Consider the following 24802-nt stretch of genomic DNA (forward strand, 5'->3'; position numbering starts at 1 on the left):
GCAAGTGGAAAACATCAAAGCCTAATATCAAGTTGAACGACATCGTGATTATACACGACGCTCTTCTACCTCCAGGAAAATGGGCGTTGGGTCGTGTGATTGAATTACATCCTGGATCAGACGGCTACGTCAGAGTCGTAAGCGTAAAAACTAAGACGGGTATTATCAAGCGACCGGTTATTAAATTGTCCATTGTTCCTGTTAACACAGAAGAAACAAATCAGCAAAAGCTACAGAATCATACCAGCAGCTTATCACCAGCAAGCACCCCGAAAAAAGCGCATTCCAATTAAATCATTTCATATAAACTTATTATCTATCGTTCATATTAACATTACTTATTTTAATGCTCACGTCAGCTACAAACGTAATATTATACAGTAACAACTTCAATATAACAAGAATAAACGTCGACAAACATTTTATATTCTTCAATAAATTAACATAGTTGAAGATGTATAGAAATTAATTAAATACGCCAATAAGCAACCAAACTTCAAAATTTATTAATAATTAATTATATCATCTGGATATCATCAGCTTTATGAAACTTTAAAAAGTAATATACATTGTAACATCGTATTATACAAATAAGCCACGGTTGTAAACAATTGGAGTTCCATGACCGCATGTTACTGAATCAGCATTTCGATTCAACGAGGCGCACGCGACCAGGCCTTATCGATGGTGTCAGATATATTATTGCGAATACATTGTCTGAGATTAAAGCTAAATATTCATGATTAATTCACATAAACAACACACTTATAAGATAAATATTGAGCCGGAGGTGTATCCGAAATCCAACCGATTCAGTATTTTATAAACACCGGATCAAATTTGGAGCTGGCAAAAAAGCTACAACGACTCCCTGCTAGCTCTTGGGAAGCGCATTCAGGGGATAGCAGCAGCAGCGGGCCTGTGGTGTGCGTGGCGGCCGGCGGCGGCGAGCGCCCTCCGCGGCGCGAGCGCCTGCCGCGTACCAGCGCGCAGCGTGCCATCAGTGACCCATGTGTTAGTTTTAGTGAAAAGTGTGTGAGTGTAATGTGTGTGAAACAAAAAAGCAGAGCAATGTGTGTGTGCGTCATTCAGTGAATCAATAAAAGACAATTCCCTATTTTAGAACAGTGTAGCCTTAAGATCGATATCTAATGATTGTCGGGCATCATTTGTTAATAGCTTTTAAGAATATTGTTTTCACCTTGTAATAGGTTAGCTCATCGTCATATCTATCATAGCTTTCATTTCCATCACTCTTGTTGCCCGGGAGCATGTACGGTGCAACCGCACAGAGTGCAAAATCATCATTTTTGTATATCACAGCATTTTCATTTACATATAGCATTAGTTCACATTAAAACGTCGCGAGCCGCGTACGTATGTAACTCATTACAGCATAGCAATAAAATCATATTATTTAGCAGCTTAGTTTTATTAGTAGCAGCAGCATCCCAGGTGTACGAACCATAGTCCGTACACCAATAATATTACAAATAGGCTTTCATTATAACATAATAATTTATAGGGGTCAAATAATTACCGTACATAATCTTAAATAAAAATATTATGACCCACTCCACGCGAGTTAAATAATTATCAAGTACCTGTCTATTATCTGAATATTAGATATTTCCTCCAACTTAAGAATCTTTAATTGAAATTTCTCAATGAAATATAATTCTATGTAGTGTCAGTCCAATGAAAATCGGTTCAGCAGTATTTGCCTGGAAGAGAAACAAACAAAAATACAAGCTTTCGCATTTATAATATTAGTAGGATACATACTTGAGCGGGTCCGCACACACGGTGGAGCAGTCAAGCGGCGCAGCTGCGTCACAGCTGACGCGGCACGGCGCGACGCTGGCCGGCACGCTCTCGCCCGCGCACGAGCCAGCTTCCACGCGGTGCGACTCGGAACCGCACCAGATGCCTGCGAATTGATTTAATATAATTCACGGAAATCATAACGTGTTGGTATTTTTAAGAGCTAGGTAAAATAAAAGCTAGGTTCAAACATTTTATATAATTCACGTAAATGATAAAGCATATATTTTTATGATAAGAATGGAAGAGCTGCTGGCCCGTTTGCTTTTCTTCATATTTCGTAGTCAATTTCCGTCATCAATACTTTTATTTTCTTTTTCGATTAAAAAAATACTTACGTCTATATACCTGATGCTTGGCAGCGCGACGACTCTTGTAGGCAGTGGGGGCCCCCGTGCATGCGACATATATATATGCACTTGTGTGACTGAAACTGGTAGAATATTCAATATACTCACTTCTAACTCGATAACCGATGCCGCAGCGTTGTGCAGGCGGCAACCTACACGTGCTCCACTCGCCAGTGACCCAGCCGGGGCTTCGCGCACCGCAGGAACGCGGTACGGGGCAGTCGCGTGACTCTTGTAGCGGCCCGCAGTTGGGGCCCCCGTGCACACGGCGGATTCGCACTTGCTTGCCGGGATCTGTGGAATATGCATTATTAAAATGAATTTGCTATATTAAAATTGAAATTTCTAATGATCTATATTACTTTAACTGCGTCAATTTATTTTGTACGCTCAAAATAACGAACATAACAAGTTATGTTAAGCATTTTCATGCATTTTTAGAAGCGGTGATACAAGATAGTTTGAATAGCTTTTGGTTAGTTAGAAACGAATATTTTTTTTATGCTAAATAAAATAATTACTTATTTGTTTTGATTGATAAGTATAAAACATTCATAAGTATGAAATAAAATTACTTACCACAAGTGTTAGGACACGTGGACCAAGGCATCCAGGCTTCGACGCGGCACCCTCTTTTGCAACGAATTGTGCACGCACGACGTGATGCAGGCCGTTTTAGGGGCGCACAACTGTGGGACAATTTTTATTCAGTGCTTCCTTTATGATAGAGCTATGGAAGAGCACTCTAAGCGCGATATTTTTTTATGGAAGAGCGATATTTTTTTAGGTAAGTCGCGATTGACTAGTGTAGATTAAGATATACAAATAAAGATAATACATAATTCTACACGACGTTCTTTTTAAACTCACAAAACAAACATTCTTACTTGTAAAAATAAAACCGAATATTGATTACATAATATTGTGTCTGTATAGTCTACCAATTATATGAGTGCAATAATTATCGATAAGGATTTTATTCTTAGTCTATAAAATTGCTAATACTGTGTAACTTATGCTTAGAATAATATAATGGAGATTTTATACTTTATCACTTACAGAGCTTCTCTTACAACATCAGCGTTGTTTTGGACGCACATCACATCTCTCGTCATTTCGCCTTCTTCGATACAAGGTTCCTCATCATCGCTTTGGTTGAAAACATCAGTATCCTAAGAGCATTTTAAAATATTAAATAATTAAATTAAATTTACTTAAATTTAAGTTGAGACTTATAATTTTCTTGCAAACTGTTTAATATAACGTATTTTTTTTATTTGCCACAAATTTCTAATAAATGAAAATGCCGCCCACTGCCTAGAGGCTTAATAATTAATATCAAAATGCATTGGCTTTCATTTCATTACGTTTATTTCATGTCGATCACATATAACATCAATTTACCAGTAAATCAGTGTAATTATTAGCAGGGACGTAATCTTGATTGCGTCGCTCACAGGGCCCCCACGGCGTTGCGAGCCACGAGTAAGTGCCACACGCGTGAGTGTTGCATGTTTCGTTTTGTATTAGCAGCTCTTGGGCGGGACATGGCCAGCCATCTAGCAAAATCAACGATGAATAAGAAGATTAGCGATATTATACAGCATATTGTTAATCGTATAGTGTAATAATATTAATTGTTAAATTAGTTGTATATTTTATATTTTTACCCAATTATAGTATACGGAACGAGAGTACGATGTAAGTTTAAATATGGTTTAAATGGCATTGGCAATTGAATTTTAAATTAGACGATGTTTAAATTAGGAATTACTATGCGAGAGGCGCATTGAATTTGCGATCAAATACAGAACTTTAATATCGTGTTGTTTAGAAAATTTCTCTACATATGAGATAAAAACAATTATAATATAAATTGTTGATAAGATGCTAGAACATGTAGAGTTGAAAGAAGTTAAACAAAGAACTGTCTTATCAGAGAGTATCGGTCTTATTTTAATGGATCACAAGTTACTAACTAGGCGAGGCATGTGCCACAATGAATCTCTTCCTAGTACGCGTAGGTCTCGCATGTCCGGGCGCGAGGCAGGCAGCAGAGCACGCCGACCAGGGGCCCCATGAAGTAACCACACAGTCACCGGGACACGCGATGCGGCACCGCTCAGTACGAGCGGGAGCTCCGCTGCCGCTACACCAAGCACGCTGTGCTTCTTTCTGTGGAAGTATATAATATAATGGTATATAAGTATATAATGGTTATGTGAGTGCTTGCAGGGACATTGATTGCATTTATGATATTATATGTATAACAACATTAAAATTTTATATTTTGTGATTGTACAGTATACGTACGTTATTGTAATCGGAAAAATATAGATATGTAAGTTTTAATTTAATAAGACAGCAAAGAGAAAAAGAAACGTAATTCCAATACTATCGAATAGAGTACTATCGACATAGAATATATTATAATATCGATTATATACTCTTAATGTTTTTTTATTTAATAAAATATGGTCTTCATATTTACTCTACATTTGAACTGTCAGCATGCTATGCAATGGATCACAAAAACTTATACGACACCCATAGAAAAAAGGACTTACTCCATCATGTCCCACACATCTCAACTCGCGACTCCGCCGTCCCGGTCCACAAGTGTTATGTTGTTGGTTGAGCACGCAGGGGCCCCAAGGTAACGCTTTCCACGACGCGCATCGTGGTGTGCTACACGTTCGCTTTTCTTCTAGCGGAGGACACGGGGCCCCACCGCCGGATGCTGCTGCGATGATGCGACGACGACGTACGCTATAGCCTGTGGAAAAAATGTTTTTGAAGCTGTATTATTATTATTTTTTAATAAAAGCTTGTTTTTTTAATAGCGTCTACTTAAATTGTAATCAAGCAGTTCGTTTTACGCGCTCTTTCATTTGATTTTTTTTTATTTGATTCGTCCTTCTTTAAATAAATTGAGTTTGACTGCCTCATATAGAAATAAATTACCTGTAGTAGTGAGTTGCTGTACGGGGAACAGTGGACAGCCATCGGTTGGTTGACATGCTCCCCAATCACTCCATTCACCTACCTCACAGTCACGGGGACATGGTACCTGTTAACCATATTCAAATATTATAGAATACAATCTTTGCAATAAAAAGATCAAATTGAATGATTCGTGATATATTTAAAAACCATTGAATAATTTCATCTACACAATAATATGCTTGCAAAACATAATATATTGCTCGCTCTTTTATATCGTTTTTAGCAGCTCTATCGCAAACCGCACAAGTGAACTTGCGGTGTCTATAGCGAAGTGTTGTCACTGACCTCGCACGGCTGCACCAGGGTTGGCATGGGTGCATGTGCACACTGCGCGGGGTGCAGCGCTCTCCCGTCCGCGCGCACGCACGTGGCCTCGCGCCGCTGCACGCCGCCGCCGCAGCTCGCGTTACTGTCCTTGTCTGCTTCGTCCGATTCGTCGTCCTCGTCGTAGATCGCGTTGTCGTCGTCTGCATCGTCTTCTTCGTCATTGGCTAATACATAAGTGGGTAAGGGAATTAATGAAACTCAAAAGTAAAAATGGATTCTATACAAAAATTTAAATTGCGAAAAATAGGAAATAAAAGTATTATTGTAATCCAACAAGTTGGATTATAAACAAAAAAGAAAGACAAATAAAAAAGTAGTTCAATATTTGTGACATTGCCTTTAAAACTACGACTTACGTGGTGCGGGCGTGGCGGATTGTTCAACAGCGACCCTACAGGAGCCCCAAGGGCCCGGCGTCCAGTGAGCACTCGCTTCCATCGCAGCGGGCCTCACCTCCTCTACCACGTCGCATTCCTTTCCACCGCCTGACGGAAATGTAATTAAAAACGAAGTTAGAGATTAGAATAATAATGTAGAGAAATAAAATGGACTGAAAATTAATGTATTTACTTAGTACAATAGACAGTGCGTAGACCTGTGGCGTAGACATAACAATAACATTAGAGAGAAAACAAATGAATATAGATTTTCAATCAAAACACGAAGTTTATCTTAATTTTAGTAGTACCTTAAAAAATATATAAGGTGGAGTCTTGTAATTGCAACTAAAAATATTGGAGTCATTACTTCATCTCAACATAATTCTATAAATATACGGAAAAAAATATTTCTTAAAAATTTGTGAATAAGTAAATTTAATGCGGATATTATTTCACCGTCATAATCACGAAAAACTGTGAAGAATAAAAAAGTATTTCCAAAAGTTCTTAAAAAGACAGCAATAGTTGCAATTACCCGTCCTGGCGGGTAATTGCAACTAATTGCTTGTTTTACTTATTTTTCTATGTGTGTTTTCTGCGCGTGTATTTTAATAACAAGCTTTGAAACATATTCATAGGATTATGATATCTAGGCTCTTGAAATAAAGACCAATTTCGCAAAAAAATACTTTTTAGCTGTGGGGCGGGATATTGCAACTATTTTCTCAAAAATAGTGATGGGAACCTTATCGTAATTTTATCGACTGCCATGGTAGCAGAATTAAAACTCAGGGATATAACTGTTTTATATATATTTTAATTAGAATATATCTAATCACATAACAAATTCTTAATTTATTTAAATTAACGAAACATTTTAAACACAGTAGGTACTTAACAATTATTTAGTAATGAAAAAGGCTGTTTTTACTCTTATTTCTAAATTCTACACTATTTTTTTACTTTATTTAAAACACACTAAAAGCCTTTTAGTTATCAAACAGTCTTATTTTACTCTTCCTTTGAACTCTTTACTATTTTACCTAGCTTCATTTTAATTAATTAGAATAATTAAATCTCAATCAGAATACCTAATCAAATTTCCCAACAGAAGAACTCCAAGTACTTGTTTACTTACATTCAAATATCTCTACCTTGTAAGGAAAGATTACCATGTCTTCTTCATTTATCACAGCATCGGGTAATCGTGAGATCACATCTTCTTTTTCTATAATGGAAATACTTATCCCATCAAAAACATCCTGTAAAAAACCCAAGTCTCGCAGCTCAGTCTTTCTACCGTCAAAAGTTGTGAGATCCATGTAATACCAAGTCGGTTAATCTATTTAGTGTCTACTTGAAGGACCTTCTGTCTTAAGTTATTACATAAGTTATTATCATGCCAATATTAAAAATATTTAACGTTTTAAACAAATAGATCGACTTGGACATCGCTTGATTTTATTATTAGTATGTATCACACTACACAGCACGACGGGCCAGCGACCAACAGGAACGAGAGTTTCAATCGCGTGAGGCGCGAGAGACTAAAGAATCTAATATAATATTGTAATATTCATTTTGTTTTCATGCGATGTCCAAGTCGATCTATTTGTTTAAAACGTTAAATATTTTTAATATTGGCATGATAATAACTTATGTAATAACTTAAGACAGAAGGTCCTTCAAGTAGACACTAAATAGATTAACCGACTTGGTATTACATGGATCTCACAACTTTTGACGGTAGAAAGACTGAGCTGCGAGACTTGGGTTTTTTACAGGATGTTTTTGATGGGATCTCACTTCTTTTTGTAGAGCCTTTCTTTTTGATACCATCTACTTCTAACGAATTTTGTTAAAGGTCTTATGATATTTTCTTATTTTTATATGTAGTCTTCCTCCGACCGACACTATTAAGTAATTATATTTGAAGACTAAGGTATTTATGTAAGTTCCTTAAAATTAACCAAACAACATCCCAATCGTAAGCAAATAATATCAGTAAACTAATGAGCAAGCCTTTTAGTCGTAAATGTAATTTATCAATCGAAATTATAAATGAAAATCGCAAACTTATAGGTTAGGTTTCGAGGCACATCCGAACAGCATGAGGGCGCTCGCACGTATGCGTGCGGCTGCCGCTCGCCTCGAAGGCATTCACATTTCATTGTTCTGTCATTTTGGCGTATATTTTGCTTGTCAGTCATAGAGTAAAATAGAGGCCAGTCTGTCTGTAAGGAGGCTAGTCGCGCCAACAATTTATATATAACAGATTTAAATTATAATATATTGTTTTATTAGATTTTCGTACTTCAAGACATGTCCAATCATGTGTTTTTCATTACGTCGACCATTTTACAAGTAATAATGTTGTTCAGTTTCATGGGCTAAACACACCCTTACCCACCCTATACCCCCTCCCTTGCCTCATATGGTAGGTACCTATCTACACCTATTAAATTTATAACCACCACCAACCACCAACTGCATAAATAACTTTGTAATCCGATACATATATATGGGATTACAAAGTTATTGATGCAGTTGGTGTATTTGGAAAACTGGACCGAAATTACAAAATATTTAAGTTTTCCCATGATTAAGACACTAAACTCTATATGTATTCCAAATATGAAGCTTCTAAGTCTGCTAGAAGTGCCTTGGACTTTTGATGATCGGTGAGTCAGTGAGTGACAAAATTTAGAAACTTTAACAAGTTGTCATTCTTAAACTACTGGTTCAAATTGACTGAAATTTTAAATATTCCGTGTTTATACAATGCCGGATTAGTTACTGAAGATTCAGGTTTCTTGCTTTATCCACAACCGAATTATAGGGGGTCGAAAAAGGCCCGAATTGCTTCGAGAAAAGGATGGTACGGCCGTGCCGCTTTTTTTTTGCTCGACTTGGCGGGGGCACTGCCGTGCCCCCAGATATCAATAAGTCACTGAGTAACAATCATCGAAAAATAGCAATCAGGCGTTTTATAATTTAAGTTTAATATCATTGGGTTGTATCGACCTCATCGACATATTTATGTCCACTGTCACATCACTAACATTTTCATACTTCATACAAAAACTGTCAGATAATTGCAACTAACCTAAAAATAAAAAAAATAGTTGCATTAATAAGACTTTTCATATTTGGTCTGGTAAATGTAACTGCACAGAAAATTCGGAGTAGAAGCATCGTAGAATAAAACAAGCACGTACAAAACGACTTACCGTGGTTGATTAATACACTCCTTGTAAAAAAACCCGCGAAAAACCACAAAAAACAGTATTTTTGATCAAATTACGCACCGCGTGCATTCAGCGCTGGCAATAACAAAATGGTGGAATGACAAAAAGCCCTGTCACTCACACAATTCTTGACCGATGAGCGCCATATATATTTTTTTATTAATATTTTTACTAGCAGAACAATATCACGCCTGTTGTTGTGCAGAACAGCAATCCTAGAGGGCGTTATTTAAGATAGTTGCATTAACCAGATAGTTGCAATTACAAGACTTGACCTTAATTGAGCTCACAAATATGTTGTACCAATGTTTATCCTAAAATGTATTATCAAAATTACTATTAACTATCTAAATTTTCCATAACAAACAAAATACATTTAAAATAAATAACATATCACCTTGCGGCAGCCGGCGCAGCCTCCTGGTGCGTACGAGCGAGCCGTCCGGCCGCGGTCTCCATGGCAACCATTCGCCTAACGAACAGTTTTCACGCATCACGCACACACGCGTCGCACCTATGTTTGATACTGCAGCACCGCAATACCTGTGAAAATCAATTATCATTATATTAACATAAATATTATAACATAAACTACATTTCTAAGGAATATAAAAAATTCCATCACTAGGTGGGATTCGAACCCACGTCTTTCGTCATTTCGTGGCGACGCTTTTGACCTCTCGGCCAACCGTGATGCAGAGCAATCGAATTTATTCAAACTCTTTCGTAATAAAACATTTAATACATAACCATATTAAAATTTAAAAACTTTTCTTAGACCAACTTATGTACTAAAGGCTAAGATAAACTAAGTTAAAGCAGGTAAGCGATAAAATCAGTGCTTAGTTTGCTAAAGTACTCTTTTTCACAACTTAGCTTAGCTTAGTTTCCGTTAAGTTCAAGTGTTACTTAAAACGATTATTATAAGCGTTTAAAATTAATTTATTAAATGTTAAGAAACCTAATGAAATAAATTACCTTTCATACTTTAACGATAATTTTTGCGCATAATTCTCGTACACAATATAACCCAATTCAAGGTTCTCCATTAGTAATAAAATACCGAATTCAGTTGACTCATTTGTCACCTTTAGGCTTTATATAATTCATCGATTCACAAGTCATGCTTTTGCGATAGCATCAACAAAATGGCGCTCGATTGACGCGCTAACGATAATATGACCCAGTTGGATCTTGTCAATATTCTCGACGCGAATCCGGTTCATCTTCAACGCTCTTATTTTAAGGGAAACATATTTTTTCCGAACAAATACTGAAGTTTTGGGGCATGATAAATGCTAGGCTTAGGAATTATTCATGAAAGCTTCGAACGTGAGCTTAAAATTATATAAAAAATCTCGTTTAGAAGATGTTCTAAATTTCTAAATTTAAAGTAACCTTGGATCGTTATGCTAAAGTTACCTTGGACAAAAGAATGCAGAATTTCGTTTTCTGACAACGACTATGGCAATTGGTCCACAAACGAAAAATAAAGCAGTCGAAGGCGATAATTAGATACAATAGATACATAGAGCTTTACGTTTTGCAAACTTATATTATGTATCTCTGTTATGAATAATTAAGAGCTGTGTTTTTTTTGGGTTTTATATTCTTAAGGAAATTATTAATTTTACTCACATATTCTCGACAAATTGTCCATCTTTCCGCCGACATTGCACCTGCCTGCGCTGGAGACCAAGCCGTGGTGTGTGTACTAGCGAATCGGTCTCTATTCGTATGTTATACCTTTGAAAAATAACATAAACCTTGATGAGATATTTTAAGGAATTATTGTCTAAAAATATGTTGACCTTTGGATTTTTTAAAGAAGATATTGTGGCGTAGCTTGCTACGCAGCGTAGAGGCAACATTATATTCTTAGGTTTAGTTATATCTTATTATATGTATGTTAGTCTATAAGGTATTTATTCTATGGGTCTGTACAATTTATTGTCTGTCACCTGAAATAAATGTAATAAATAAATAAATAATGTTATTTTAATGATGAGTTTTACTTCAATTACTGATAGGAAATTTACACAGGAAATATTAGTTTTACTAACATTTATGACCAATTTTAATGATTTGTTCTATAAGTATAAAGAAATTACGTCAAGTGTTGTATTAAATGTTCTTGGGAAAATTCCTGTACAAAAAACTTAGAAGTAAAGTTTGTCACATATTATGATAAATTATTGAACAATTATTATTGCTTTTAGATAAGATCACCTTTACCTTTCGATAGTTTTAATATTCTCTACGTCAGTTACGGAGCATTCTGTCCAGCGACCGACGTACACCGTAAATTCCTCAGGCGATGCCGTTTCTGAAATAAAAGAACATAAATAAGTCTTGTGCAAAATGTGTTTCAAATTGTATGTAATTATAAAATATATTCGTATCTTAGTATATGAAACGTTTGAAAGGAACTTCATCCTTTTATAATACGCAACGTTTTAAACTTTATCCCATTTTTTTATTAAGCTACACTTTGAACAATATTCAAACAACTAATAAATTATAATCAAAATGTTGTACACAAAATTGTTCTGAATAACATTGTTTTAAAAAGAATCTCGAACAATCTCGAAGTATAAAAGCGATATAAGAATCCAATTAGTGTCTGTTTTTGTTTTTGTTATGCACACGTACATAAATATGATTGGCATTTCCGAACAAAGATAATAATTCCATACAAATGGAAGTATCACTAATAATTGTAATATTCAATTATATTCTATTAAAACAATCGTTAATAAACCAAATTAATAAAATACAGTTCGATATTTGTTATTAACACAAATATGTCAATAGTTTATGGCCCAAAGAAGAATTTTGATTTAAAAAGTTGATTAGGTTTTTTTTTTAAATACTCTTTTATACACAATTTTTCTAGTTTACTGTAAAAAGACTTCACATAATCAAGTTTAGGAAGTCAAATAATCATCTGAATTTTTTTATTATATTCATCGCTTTCGTATACAATTTTATTTTATCAACTTACATCAAAATATACAATCAACGTAAACAAACGCAATTTTGCACATTAAATCTAAAAAGCAATAAGTGAAAGTGTGCAAACATAATTTTCCATCAAGGAAAACGCCGCCAAAGCCGTTAAAGCCAACGTAGCGCCTGGAGCGAATTAACGAGACGCCTCTACAGTTTTCTTTAGATATTTCATTTAATTACGGCGTTCGCGCCATCGATAAACTCGACTTAAGTACTAATATTTAAAAGCGAATATTTACGTATAATCGATTAAGCCAAGAGCCGTTTCAATTGAGGTTAACGACTTGTTAAAACAAACTTATAGTTAAACGTTAAAAATGGAGAGGCAAATTTGTATTTTTTGTTTAATATTTTATTTTGGTAATTTATAATAGATGTTCCTATTATTACTGCACACCAATATTAAGATTCTTCATGCGTTTTTTACACAATTACTTTAATTGAAGTAGGATTTGAAAGTTAAACACTTACAAACAATAAGAACTTAACTTAAACTTGTAAAAATTTATTCTGGTTATTCTGTTAAACAGGATATTGGTGTGATACTTTTTTTATAACATTGCCTATATGAAAAACCTATATATTTATAAAAGTTATATAAAATTATGCGAATATATAACATTATATAATTATATGAAGTAAATATTTCAATTTCGTAGAAGGAAGAAGGTAACACATTCCAAGTTTACAATGAAAAGGCGCTGTGGCGTACTGCCGGGACGCAATTATGTCTCTCCTTGAATAGTTTCGCACGTCGCGAGCGTAAACAAACTCTCGCAGCACTTTAATTTAAATATTTAACAAAGCTTTTGTTATAAATTTCCAACATACATTGTGAAAATCTCGTTAATTTATCGTAATTATGAATCATAATAGATGTAGAGCCGAAATAACGAAAAATATTGAAATACAGCGAGAATATATTAATCTCAGGAATACAGAAAATGTCGTTATAATCCCGCAGATTATTACAGCCTCTCAGAAAGGGTTAAGCTGATAAACATGCAAATAGGCGTCTGCGCCACGATCACAAAATCTTTCTTACGCCCGCCTCAGATTTATCTCGAAAACACTATTTGCATGTTATTAAGGAACATTCTACATTATGGTCTGAAAGCAACGTTTCACCAAATTAAAACTGTATTTTAAATAGGGCTTGATATCAAGAGAATCTTTAAAATATTTAGAAAGGGTAAAATATGTTACAATTGTGAGTTAAAAGATAAGAAGAATATAAAGCACATTTTGTGGAATAATGGAGCACCGGGAGCGGTAGAAGTCGCCAAATATTCTAGGATTAAAAGTACGTGCCTTCCAACATAAGTCGTGACATAAAAATACTTTACATTTTCCAGTGAAAAATTCGTTTCCAGCAGGCATTAGTTCGTGTTTTGTATCAAGAGCTTGTAACATGCAAGAGGCATGATAAAGAGCGACCTTCTTTGTTCTGACATAAAGAAATCTTTCCTACTTTACAGTATTATCTATTTCCATCAAGATAATATATCTCAATCCTTTACTCGGCGCTATGTGGAGTTTCTTTGTTCCTTCCTTTTTATTCAATAGCGGATTTGTTTTCTACAAGCATTAAATATAGGTACCTATTTTTGCATTTCAATCTAGGTTATCTACTTATCGGTTTTGCTTATAAAAAACTAGTGGTTCGCCCCGGCTTCGCCCGTGGTACATATTTAGTATCCTATGTCCTTCTCCTGGCTCTAAACTACCTCCCTGCCAATTTTCAGCTAAATCGGTTCAGCCGTTCTTGAGTTATAAGTGGAGTAACTAACACGACTTTCTTTTGTATATATATATAGATTTAATAAATAAATAACATTCATCCTACACAATAAAAATTTAAGTAACTTAAATTGGAAGGATGGAGTAAATATCTTCTATTACAACAAAAGCATTAAATTGCGGATATGTTGCCAACCCCATTAGGAAATGGGATGTGCATGGGATTATTAAATAGGAAGAGATTTATTGAGCGGAAGGAAATACTGTTTTCCTGCCCCTACTCCACGGAGTAGGCGTGACCTATATCATGCTGAAACTAGATCGATTAATATTTGTAGTTTGTGTATTAATTTATAGATATTAACAGAAGTGTAAAATGATAATGATATTACCAGTGTTCCTTTGAAGCGTCTTATTGATTTTACTGGTTAGGTTATCTATCCAAATATACAGGCGATGAGAAGAAAGGTAAATATAATTGAAATCATTCCATAACAATCTTTTAGAATGTAGTTTTAAGTATCTCGACAACTTTATTCTTATTAAGATAAATCTTCTATTAAAAATGGTATGTTAGAGAAAAATCTCATAGCAAACCACAACATTATAGGAAAATTACAGAAAAAGTTTCGGAACAGTTTTCTGCATTTGCAAACGGTTCAACAACTTTTACTATGTGGTTCCTTCTAAAGCAGGCAAAGTTTTCCACAGTTAATGTAAATCCTATCACGTTGAACTACTTAACTGAATACCATAGAAATCTAAATAACAAGACACATAGAAGTGCTCTAATGTCATAATTCGTATGAAAACCGCTGTCGCCAAAATCAACACATTCAAACCGAAAGCTAAACAGTACACACAAGTAAACTATGCCTTTTATTGGACAGCTTGATTTTAGTGAAAACTAACTTATCTATTAAATTAAGCTTTTGAATATGTATCCTAACGCACGAATTTACGGTTTATTTTAGAATAAGATCCCTAAGTATATGAGACTTTTTGCTCCAATACGAACAAACGTGATAATAAGAATGGTCGAATGTGTCATTCATTGTTATTTCGATTACTATGGTGACACTCGTAATACTTGTAAATATTCTATAATTTTAAGGAAAAACGGCATTATTTCTAAAAAAATATATTTTCCGATGAAATATTATTCCTTTAGGGTGCACTCACACACATCAGTCACCGTCAAGTCACCGATGACTGATCGGTGACGGTTTGTGTACGTATCCACAAACACCAGTCACCGTCATGTTGTCCGTCAGTCACGTCGCCGGTTTGACTGAATCATTGAACACATACATCAGGTTAGTCAGTGATTGGACGTGTGTCACGCTAGAGAACATGTAGCAATTGACGGTAGCACGACGCTGACTGAACTGAGACGTGACGGCACCGGGTGAGTGGGGATAAAAGTATGATACATGTATGGAAAGATTATTTGACGTGCCTGACCGGTGACGTCACTGATAGATTTCGTGCCGGCGACTGTCGTGTGGGAACAGAGTCATACTAGAACTATTGATACATATTTTTTTTTAATCCTGTCCGGTGACGTGCCGTGACGGTGACTGATGTGTGTGAGTGCACCCTTATAAGTATAATTACAACTTGTGGAAGAATTTCCGCAATGGGAATTGCTGAAACACACCATGTATACACTCATACGTCTCCAGAGCAACTGAACAGTGACGAATGCACTGGTGATGTGCAAATCACCAGAGTGGCGACAAGGTCACGCACGCTTACGACTTCTAGTGTCTTGTTATTTAGATTTCTATGCTGAATACTTAATGTTATTCTTACTCAGTAAATGGGTGTGCGTAGATGTCTTTCTCTGTAGGCGTGTGAATAGGATCGATTAGTTACCATGGTTACCAAATTTGTATGAAAAGAAAGAAGTGTGAGTTCCTTTATATACTTTATAAAACAGTATTTTCTCTTTTATTAAATTTAATTAAGTGTAATTAATGCTAATTAAATAAAACAACTGCCTTATATTTATGCAGAAGGTTGACGCATTTTTGTACACACGATATACATATCTCAAGCTATAAGATCTCAAGTAAAATTTATATGCAAATATACTTACTGCTTACATACATGTCTCAGTCCCATGTCTCAGTCTCAATAAATTTGTAAATAACAAGAATAAATAAATACATCATATATTACAGTCACCCATTACATAATAAACAACTGACCACATTTGATAAATTTAGCTTGGATAGGCAAACGGTCTCGGAGAATTGGAATGAAACGTGTTTAAATTTAATTTTATTCACAGCATAGATTAACACATATACATATAGTGAAATATAACAGCACAAAAACTGTCTTACTTTGTAAATATTCACGTAAACATGAAGAAGTATAAATTCTAGGTACACTATATTCAATACTGTATACTATAAAGGGTCAATTCAACACTGACCCGATTTAAGTTCGTGGCATTCTTACAATGTAACATTCGATTGTTAAGGATGAGTTTATAACACATGAAAATGTGAACATTTGAAGAAACTACCATACTCTAATGAATACATTGAATTATCACTATTTGCAGTATATTAAATATTTGTGTAAAGTATTCCGATGCAGCTGCGGCGGACCGTAACTCAATTTGCGCGTGCAATAGACAGAATTGCATTGAATGCAGTTATTAGATTACCTTCAGTGACTTTCCACAAGCTTTCGATGTGTGTTTGTTATCCCCTAATATAATTTAAACGACGTGTTTTATTGTGGTATAACTTATATGGATTAAATTATGTTTTGTTCATTGTAGAATATTGTTTTTTCTTTCCTGTGGTAAGTGTATCGTACTTATTTATTTTTAAAAATTTGTTTCAATTAGTCGTAAGTCACTACAAAGTCTAAAATATAATATTATTATTGTATTTAATAGTTGTAGTCCAATTCGTGATAAATTATTCGCTATTTAGTTGTAAAAGCTGCTATTCTGGCCTAAACTAAAAAGTTTAGAATGCAATTTTAACCAAAATTCAAGCTGAAAGCTCTATTGAAAATTACAATTCGGTTGTGGTTGTGACGCGGTTGACCCGAGACCGCGATTCAATCAGCGCCTATACAAGGTATAATGCATTTCAAATTGATATTAGATTTGTATGGTTGGCTTCATCATTGAAAATTGTGACTGAATTCTGAGTGAGACTACATTATTTTCAAATAATGAAATACTTAAAAATTTTATGTGGAAATATGTTCATTCGTCAATTTGGTTTGTTTTATTTTCATTCTTACTTGTTGAAAAATTTGTTACCTTCAATTATAACTAAGAATACTTAATTTACGATAATAATGATTAATATTTAAGACAGAAGGATCAATATGCACCTAAAATAATAAAATTAAAACTTTACAGCGTTTGACTTTTGTTTTCTAAATGATAATATTAGGTAACATAAGTGTACCTAATATTATCATTAATTTATATTCCTTGTTCAGATTCCAATATGCATGGAAAGCTTTTATTTAAATGTACTAAATACCAACGGAAAAGCTAATCTCTAATTGTGTAAACAAATGAAGCTTGTTATGCCAGTTGTTCATGTTTAGTGACAGCCCTTAAGTTCGTACCGCGAGTGTCAAATCAGGCCAAGGGTGGAATGATGAGCACGATTCGTGGTTGGAAGGTCGAGTGCTTGGAACTAGAGCGTAGCCCTTGGGTGCTGGGAAGATTTAGAAATAAAAGGTTTTACTAGGTTTTATTTGGTTGAATTGTTACTGTTGATTGCTCTACGTTTTTAACGTAGATCTTGTTACAAATAACTTGGGTAGCAGGAATAAGGTAAGTGTGAAACGTAAATTCTTAAAATTTTAATGATTCACGTTTTATATAAGTAATGTAGAGCTGTGAAATAACGATGTAAGTATTATGTTATAAGAATTTTTATAAGAAATTAATTTTTCTTAAAATTTTGTGTTAATACTGACAAAAAAGACAATCTTTCAAACGCCATTGTTATGTATCTTTTATAATTATATTTCCTCGAATCCCGTAACAAAACATCTTTACTGGAATAGTGAATAAATGACGGAGAATAAGGTAGAAAGATATATTCCCGACATTATTGATAGCATACGTAAATAACTTTCAAAGAGCTGTCTTCTAAGAATTCTGACGCGAAACTTTTCCAATTCTCGCGAAGTCAATACCCGCGAACTTTCTAGGCTTCAACGATATTAGCTATATACATATCAAACTGGAATTATATTCCAGGGAACTTTTCGTCGTATTTACCTTAAATATATATACGGAAAAGAAATGCGATATTACACGTTTTTTGTAACCTCAATTTATTTAGATTAATGAGATATGAATGATTACATGATACGTCTTCTGATCGAAATACCTTCTAAATTATGTTCAAATATTGCGAAATAAAGTCAAATATGTAACCTTGCTGATACATCATAATAATTGGGCATGATGTTTGTGTGAGAAGATGTGTTTTACAAACATTTGAATGGTCTAATTAATAAAATTTTATCAAACCTATAGAAACTTTCAATTAAATAATACATTAAGTAATACATAATAGTAAACGTGTAATATCTAGTAGAGATAAGTATGGTATACATATCTAAGAATACAAAAGGCTTCGATAATAATCTAGGCGACATTTGCTAGATTGAAGAGTGAATAAAAAAATATAAAGAGTCGTTTCAAACGATAGGAAACCCTTCAAAGATAGTATGAAATATTGATTGTAAGAACGGGAAACTTGAATAGTTTTTGTGAAAAACGAGATTTATCTTCCATTGTTAGTCTCACGTTTCGACCTTTACGACTCCTTCGAGATTTCTTGTATGGTTTTTCTTTTTCGGAATTTAAGTGTTCTTGAGGCTTAAAGTAATAATTACGAACCTTTCAACTGTTTAATAAGAACGTGTTTGTTGGTTTAGTATCTATGTTTAAATAGATATTTTTTATCACCTAAAGATTTTAGGATTGTTAACGGAAAGACGTGTTATTAGTGGAAAATAGTAACGTTTTTACGTAAGTATTTAATAAGCCTAATATTGGTTTGAAATTATAAAATAAAGGCTTATGTATATGAGTTGGTTTACATATATTTTAGCTAATTCCTTTAAAATGAAGGTAGACTTGTTTCTGTCTATAAATTTTGTTCCAGTTAAAGCTCTGAATGAACGACAAGATGGATGTTGGCAAATTTTGTGTTTATCCAGTAACGTATAAAAAGCAAACAAACCGTAGACAATGTCAGCAACTAAATATATATCAGAGAGCTAGAGTATAAAAGAAAGCGCTTATAAAATGAGTTAAAATAAATCTCCCTTTTATAAAGACAAATGTTGTTTTTTCTCATCATCTAAAACGATTCAAATTGAAAATAATAGCATGTAAATTGTCACAGCGATTAAATTAACTTAACCTACATTCTCGTATTTTATTGTTGCTATTTTTCCGAGTGACCCGGAGAGGAGACGGAGGAAAAATGTCACTGAATGCATTAACTATTCAAAGAATAACGAATATAAATCTTTTTTTGCAGAAATACCGTAATCTGCTGCTACGAAAGATAAGAGACTAGTGTGTGTGAATAGCCAGTTATAGAACATATTATTTATATTCCGCCCGCGGCTTCGCCCGCTTTGTCTAAAACCTAATAAATTATATACTAAAACCTTCCTCTATAATCACTCTTTCTTGAAAAAAAAAACACATCAAAGTCCGTTGTGTAGTTTTACAGATTTAAACATACATAGGGACATAGGGAAGAGAAAGCGACTATGATTTATACTTAGTGATGAAATTTTCATAATGTTCTATACTTATACTGTGATACCAAGTTCGTGCGTAGGTACATAAATGTATATTTGTATTTATTTGCTTTAGGGCCGATTTTTCAATCCTTGGATAAAACTTATTCGTCGAATAATGTATAAAACTACCATTTTAAAAACGTATTCTAATTGCCCGTATTTGACAGTTTACGTAACATTATAATATTGTCGTGTAATAATTTATTGGACCGATAAGTTTTAACCAGGCATTGAAAAATCGGCCCTAAAGAACAATAATATTTGCTTGGCAACAATTGTATGCACTTCTGGCATAGAAACAAAAGAATAGCTGATGTAATAACGGAAGCGAGGTTTCAATTGATAAATTATTCAAGCTTAGAGTTCTCTCTGCTTCAGTAATTAATGAAATTTTCCTAATGATTGTCCGCGGATGGACCATTATCTTTAATGAGCAATTACGTTTGCCCTCCGTAACCCTGGATATTGAGGTCTGTTGCTGCTGTCTGCACCTTTTCATAATTTATTTCATTTTTCAGTTGAGTGCCGTTATTAGATATCGAATTCAAATTTTATAGAGGAGTTTCTAATTTTAAATTAAAATATGAACCGCGTATAAGTGTTTTATTTTGTAGATTATGTTCATAAAGATTGTTTATTTATTTAAATTAAATACACATAAATAGAAACGAATACTAACATCATAAATAAAACAGTTTTCTTTTTGAATAAAATAAAACATGATGCTATTTTATAAAACTGTGAAGACTATACTCAACCTCGACTCCCGTCAACATTATGAATTCTCCCAAACTGGTGTTCGTAAAAGTTAAAGTGACTTCAGCAGTAACGTGTAACATTAAATATTGCCTTTTACACAGAAGTAACTAGGTAGAATCATTGTTCTACTTCACAAAGGGGCTTATGTTCATAAATCACGAAGGACATGATAAAGTTCTACGCTCACACAATAGATGGTAAGCAATTGTGCTACGTGCTTCGTTTTATAAAGCAATCAGACCAGAGTAGGCTTATAGCAATATTCTTGTATGTGACTAGCCGCTTGCCCTGGATTTTCCGGGGATTGGAACTAAAAGTCTATGGTATGTACCTACTTAATAGATACTTATTTATATTTTGTACTTGTAATGTATGCTTGAGCAGGCGAGGAAGTCACACAACATTTTTTAAAATTAATGTTTATATTTTTCTTTTGCTTTAACCTCTCTTTGTCTGGACGTCTTATAAAAAACAGTACCTAATGGAAACTTAAGCTCACTGTTTAGACTTTAAGATCTCTTATAGATTGTATCATTAAAAATCTAAAACACGTCTTTGTCGTCTGGTCTCCTCTCGAAACAAAGACGTTTAAATAACGATAATATTTTCAATACAAAGGTAGGAAGTAAAGGAATGGAAAAATACCTGATTGAATTTGAGTTTATTCTGAATAGATTTACAACTAATGAAACTGATTAAAAACTTTATCTATTAAATATAAGAAATAAATATTATAATTAATGTGAAGCGCACTTCCAGGTTGCGGTTTTGTGCGTGTTATTTTCAATTATTTCTTACATTCTATTCATTACTCCTTATTATCAAAGTCCTAATAGACAATGGCAGATTCCCCAAAAGAATTAAATAAATAAATAAATAAAAATCGTTTATTTCGAAACAATACGGAACGAATTCATAGCGCAACTCTTGAAATCAAACCTGAATAATGCATTTCCTTACTTTATTTTTACTACCATTGGAATATTAGACCTCATTATGCCTTGACTAAGTTCATGTCTCGCAGGTAAGAACTTCTGGGTAATTCCCGACGTGTTCCTGAAACTTTGCCTGTTGAAGTTCGAATGTTGTTAAAAATTCACAACGAGTGAACGCCATGACGCCGTATCATTTTTTACAAACGTGGAGGAAATGAGGGATTACGGACTTTCAAAGAGAAACTGTAGTTATAGCATACATGAAAAGCGTCTGGCAAACTAATGATTTGATGTAAAGAGAGACTTAAGTAATTTTGTTGTGGCTGGAGGAAAGCAAGAAACGTTGAATGCTATTTGGTTTTTAACATTTAGGTCTTTTACTTTCAAGTTTGGACACTATAAGCTTTATTAGCTGAAAGGTGATTTTGTTGACGCTAATATCATCATTCATCGTAGTACAAGCAGGATAAACTGAACTATGTGTAGGAAAAAAATGTTATCATAAGAAAAATATTCCATTTGCAAAGGTACATAATGATGATGATAAAATATTTGAGCACATAAAAACCTCTGTATCACAAATCCAGATCAGACTAGGTCGAAAGAGACCGACATCGTAATAAGTGATCGTCTGTGGAGATATTTCTAGTAAAAGGATTTTAGTATCCTTTGACACATTGATGCTTTTGTAGGCGACGAACATTTTCTGCTAGTTTATCTAAAAATATTTATCGTTTACCACATATCTACAGCTAACTTTACCTATTACTGTAAAACGTCTGGCTTGATATTATTTTATCTTTGATTTATTGAAATAGTTACTATAATAAGCCTGAATAGATATTACTTTCACACGAAGTTCGTCGAAACTGTTAAATAGGTACATAGGTAGATAGTATGTAGCCTTTATGTAGCTTATAAATCTTTCATTTATAATAAGATTTATTTATATCGAAATCAACTGCCATACAATAATTATATACATACGTAGATTTTCATGAACACAAACCGTAATTTGTAAAGGCGATTACTTATAAGGGCTTTCGAGATTTGCTTTGAAGTTCGCGCTTGTAAACTCTACTTCATTGAATACAAGTGAGGTTCAGAATCAACTAATTAAGGGCACACTGTAATAATATTATGTAATATATTATCAACACTCTTAGTCCATAATTAGCCTTGCCTTTAGGGAATTATTGTAAAAATATATAGGGTTTTTTACTATTGTGTTTGTATATTTCTGTGACCTATATATGCACACATTTTTTGGTTGTAATATAAGAAGTAAATAAAGTAGAATATTGTTTAATTTATTTATAAATCCATAAAAGTTTCATGACAATATTTTTTAACCTTATCTGTACATACGTCAGATACAGTGTGAGGAAGAAAGAAAATTATTATTAAACAAGTTTACCCGTATAGGTACTTAAACTTGTTTTAGAACCACATCGAACCAACTTCACAGATTTTTTTAAATACACAAGGAAATTGTACCTTTTATCTTCATATTCACGTTAAAATACGGTCGGTAAAACCGTTAGACCGAAGATGGAATGATTTGTTGCGTAAACTCCATCGGGGCTATAAAAGCCAACGATCGATTATTATGCAAGGCGCTAGGGAGAAGCCTGCCTTGTACATCAGAATATGTTGTTGACTTTCAATCATAGGAAAACGCTTGGACAACGTGTGTTTTAGAAAGGCAATAAACAGATGATTTGGTGAATGTGTCAAAGAAAATGCGAAAATGAGTATAATTTCTGGTGAAGGTTTATTGGTATTTAGAAAATCTATTTAATATATGTTCACTGATATTTCACTATTTGTTATATATTATTCCAGTATCGGGTAATTGCCAAAAGGGTTCCATTGTCTGTAATATTTATTGATGTCCTGTTTAGTGGGCAGATTGGTGGAAAGTCTTCTGTAACCAGTCAGAGTCCATTTAAGTAAACTCCATCTTAATACTTAGCTAGCTACAATATTGTTGAAGATCCTGGTTCCTGGTACAATTTTTATTTATTTACCTATATACGTTTTTGATTTAAGCATATACTACATATGTTACAAAGATAAATTATCATAAGCTTCGGTTGTTAAACAACATGGTACGGGAGCTATTAACGTTTTAAAAAAAGTCATTTTAGTATAGTTGGGTTTTTGATATACTGTTTCTCTTGCTATTTCGGTTAGAGTCCGCGCTGTCTGGCTGGCGGTAGTGGTTGCGTTTATTAGTGCGCACAGGAAAATATCCGTAATTTAAAGTCATTTATTAACGCGTAATTTTTAATCTTTTTCCTTTAGATAGATCCATCAGACATAAATTAGTTATTGCAAGACGTTTTTTTCGTTGTTAAATAGGTGCCATACGCAATTTTTTATTTCAAAATCATTAAAATGTCATCGAAATAAGTGAAATTACATGAACATGATTCCGCTTAAAGGTAAGTAATAACTTTATTACTTATATTATATTATCCTTTTTTAATACTTATATTGAATAATTAGTAAACTAATATTTTAATATATGGTTTCATATTTATTAGACTTTTGGGTATTAATATGAATTTGATGATATTTGGTTTTTATCAAGTTTACATTAACGTCCTATTTGAGGTTCGTTGGGAAAAGGAGGCACCATGGTAGATTGTTGCTAAAAAACTGTAAATAGTAAAATGAATATTATACATAGTATATACTTCACGGGGACTCATGTTGATGGAATTTCACTTATTTCGATGACATTTTAATGGTTTTGAAATAAAAAATTGCGTCTGGCACCTATTTAACAACGAAAAAAACGTCTTGCAATAAAAAAATTATGTCTCATGGATCTATCTAAAGGCAAAAGATTAAAAATTACGCGTTAAAAAATGACTTTAAATTAAGGATATTTTCCTGTGCAGATAAGATGCGCACTAATAAACGCAACCACTGCGACCAGCCAGACAGCCCGGACTCTAACCGAAATAGCAAGAAGAACAGTATATCAAAGAACCAACTATACTAAAATGCTCTCTTGTCAACGTTGGTAGCTCCTACACGAACACTCGGACTTCACTCGGAATTATGCGCAAAAACGTCAAAAACATCAAATAAAACTTTACACACCACGTAAAAGAAAAAATAATATGTTTTCAGTCCTCATTCTTATTCAATGAATAATATTTTTCATGGGAAGCCGATTTATGTCTTGTAATACACATTTACAAGAAATTTCATTGTTCCTATAGATACAATCACCGTCCCAATCTCGAGCTTATTTTTTATCGTAATAAATGGGATCGGAGGGACGGGCGAATATTGCCAGTATAATAAAGTGATACTGATCCTTCGCCTCTATAGAGAACAAAAAAAAAGTATCGCTAGTTTATTTTTAATCTGTATTTTCGATGGGC

At 33.8% G+C, this 24802-nt stretch overlaps 1 protein-coding gene across 1 annotated transcript in view; it reads right to left on the reverse strand.

Moving 5' to 3' along the window:
* Nucleotides 1-24802, reverse strand: part of LOC149486372 (thrombospondin type-1 domain-containing protein 7A-like) — an 82849-nt gene that overhangs the window by 21214 nt on the left and 36833 nt on the right. Inside the window, exons 3-15 of the mRNA XM_089697983.1 lie at nucleotides 11371-11461; nucleotides 10774-10881; nucleotides 9533-9678; nucleotides 5864-5992; nucleotides 5466-5671; nucleotides 5139-5244; nucleotides 4742-4950; nucleotides 4154-4349; nucleotides 3579-3733; nucleotides 3234-3346; nucleotides 2754-2863; nucleotides 2283-2468; nucleotides 1786-1930 (exon numbers count right to left, since the gene is read on the reverse strand). Of these exons, the coding sequence (XP_089554109.1) occupies nucleotides 1786-1930; nucleotides 2283-2468; nucleotides 2754-2863; nucleotides 3234-3346; nucleotides 3579-3733; nucleotides 4154-4349; nucleotides 4742-4950; nucleotides 5139-5244; nucleotides 5466-5671; nucleotides 5864-5992; nucleotides 9533-9678; nucleotides 10774-10881; nucleotides 11371-11461 (1900 nt within the window). The remainder of the gene's footprint in view (nucleotides 1-1785; nucleotides 1931-2282; nucleotides 2469-2753; nucleotides 2864-3233; nucleotides 3347-3578; nucleotides 3734-4153; nucleotides 4350-4741; nucleotides 4951-5138; nucleotides 5245-5465; nucleotides 5672-5863; nucleotides 5993-9532; nucleotides 9679-10773; nucleotides 10882-11370; nucleotides 11462-24802) is intronic.

Source organism: Colias philodice, chromosome 8 (genome assembly GCF_061535455.1).
Source record: "Colias philodice isolate Cphi_HAF_F1 chromosome 8, ilColPhil1 Martin Lab GWU primary, whole genome shotgun sequence".
Lineage (NCBI taxonomy): Eukaryota > Metazoa > Arthropoda > Insecta > Lepidoptera > Pieridae > Colias > Colias philodice.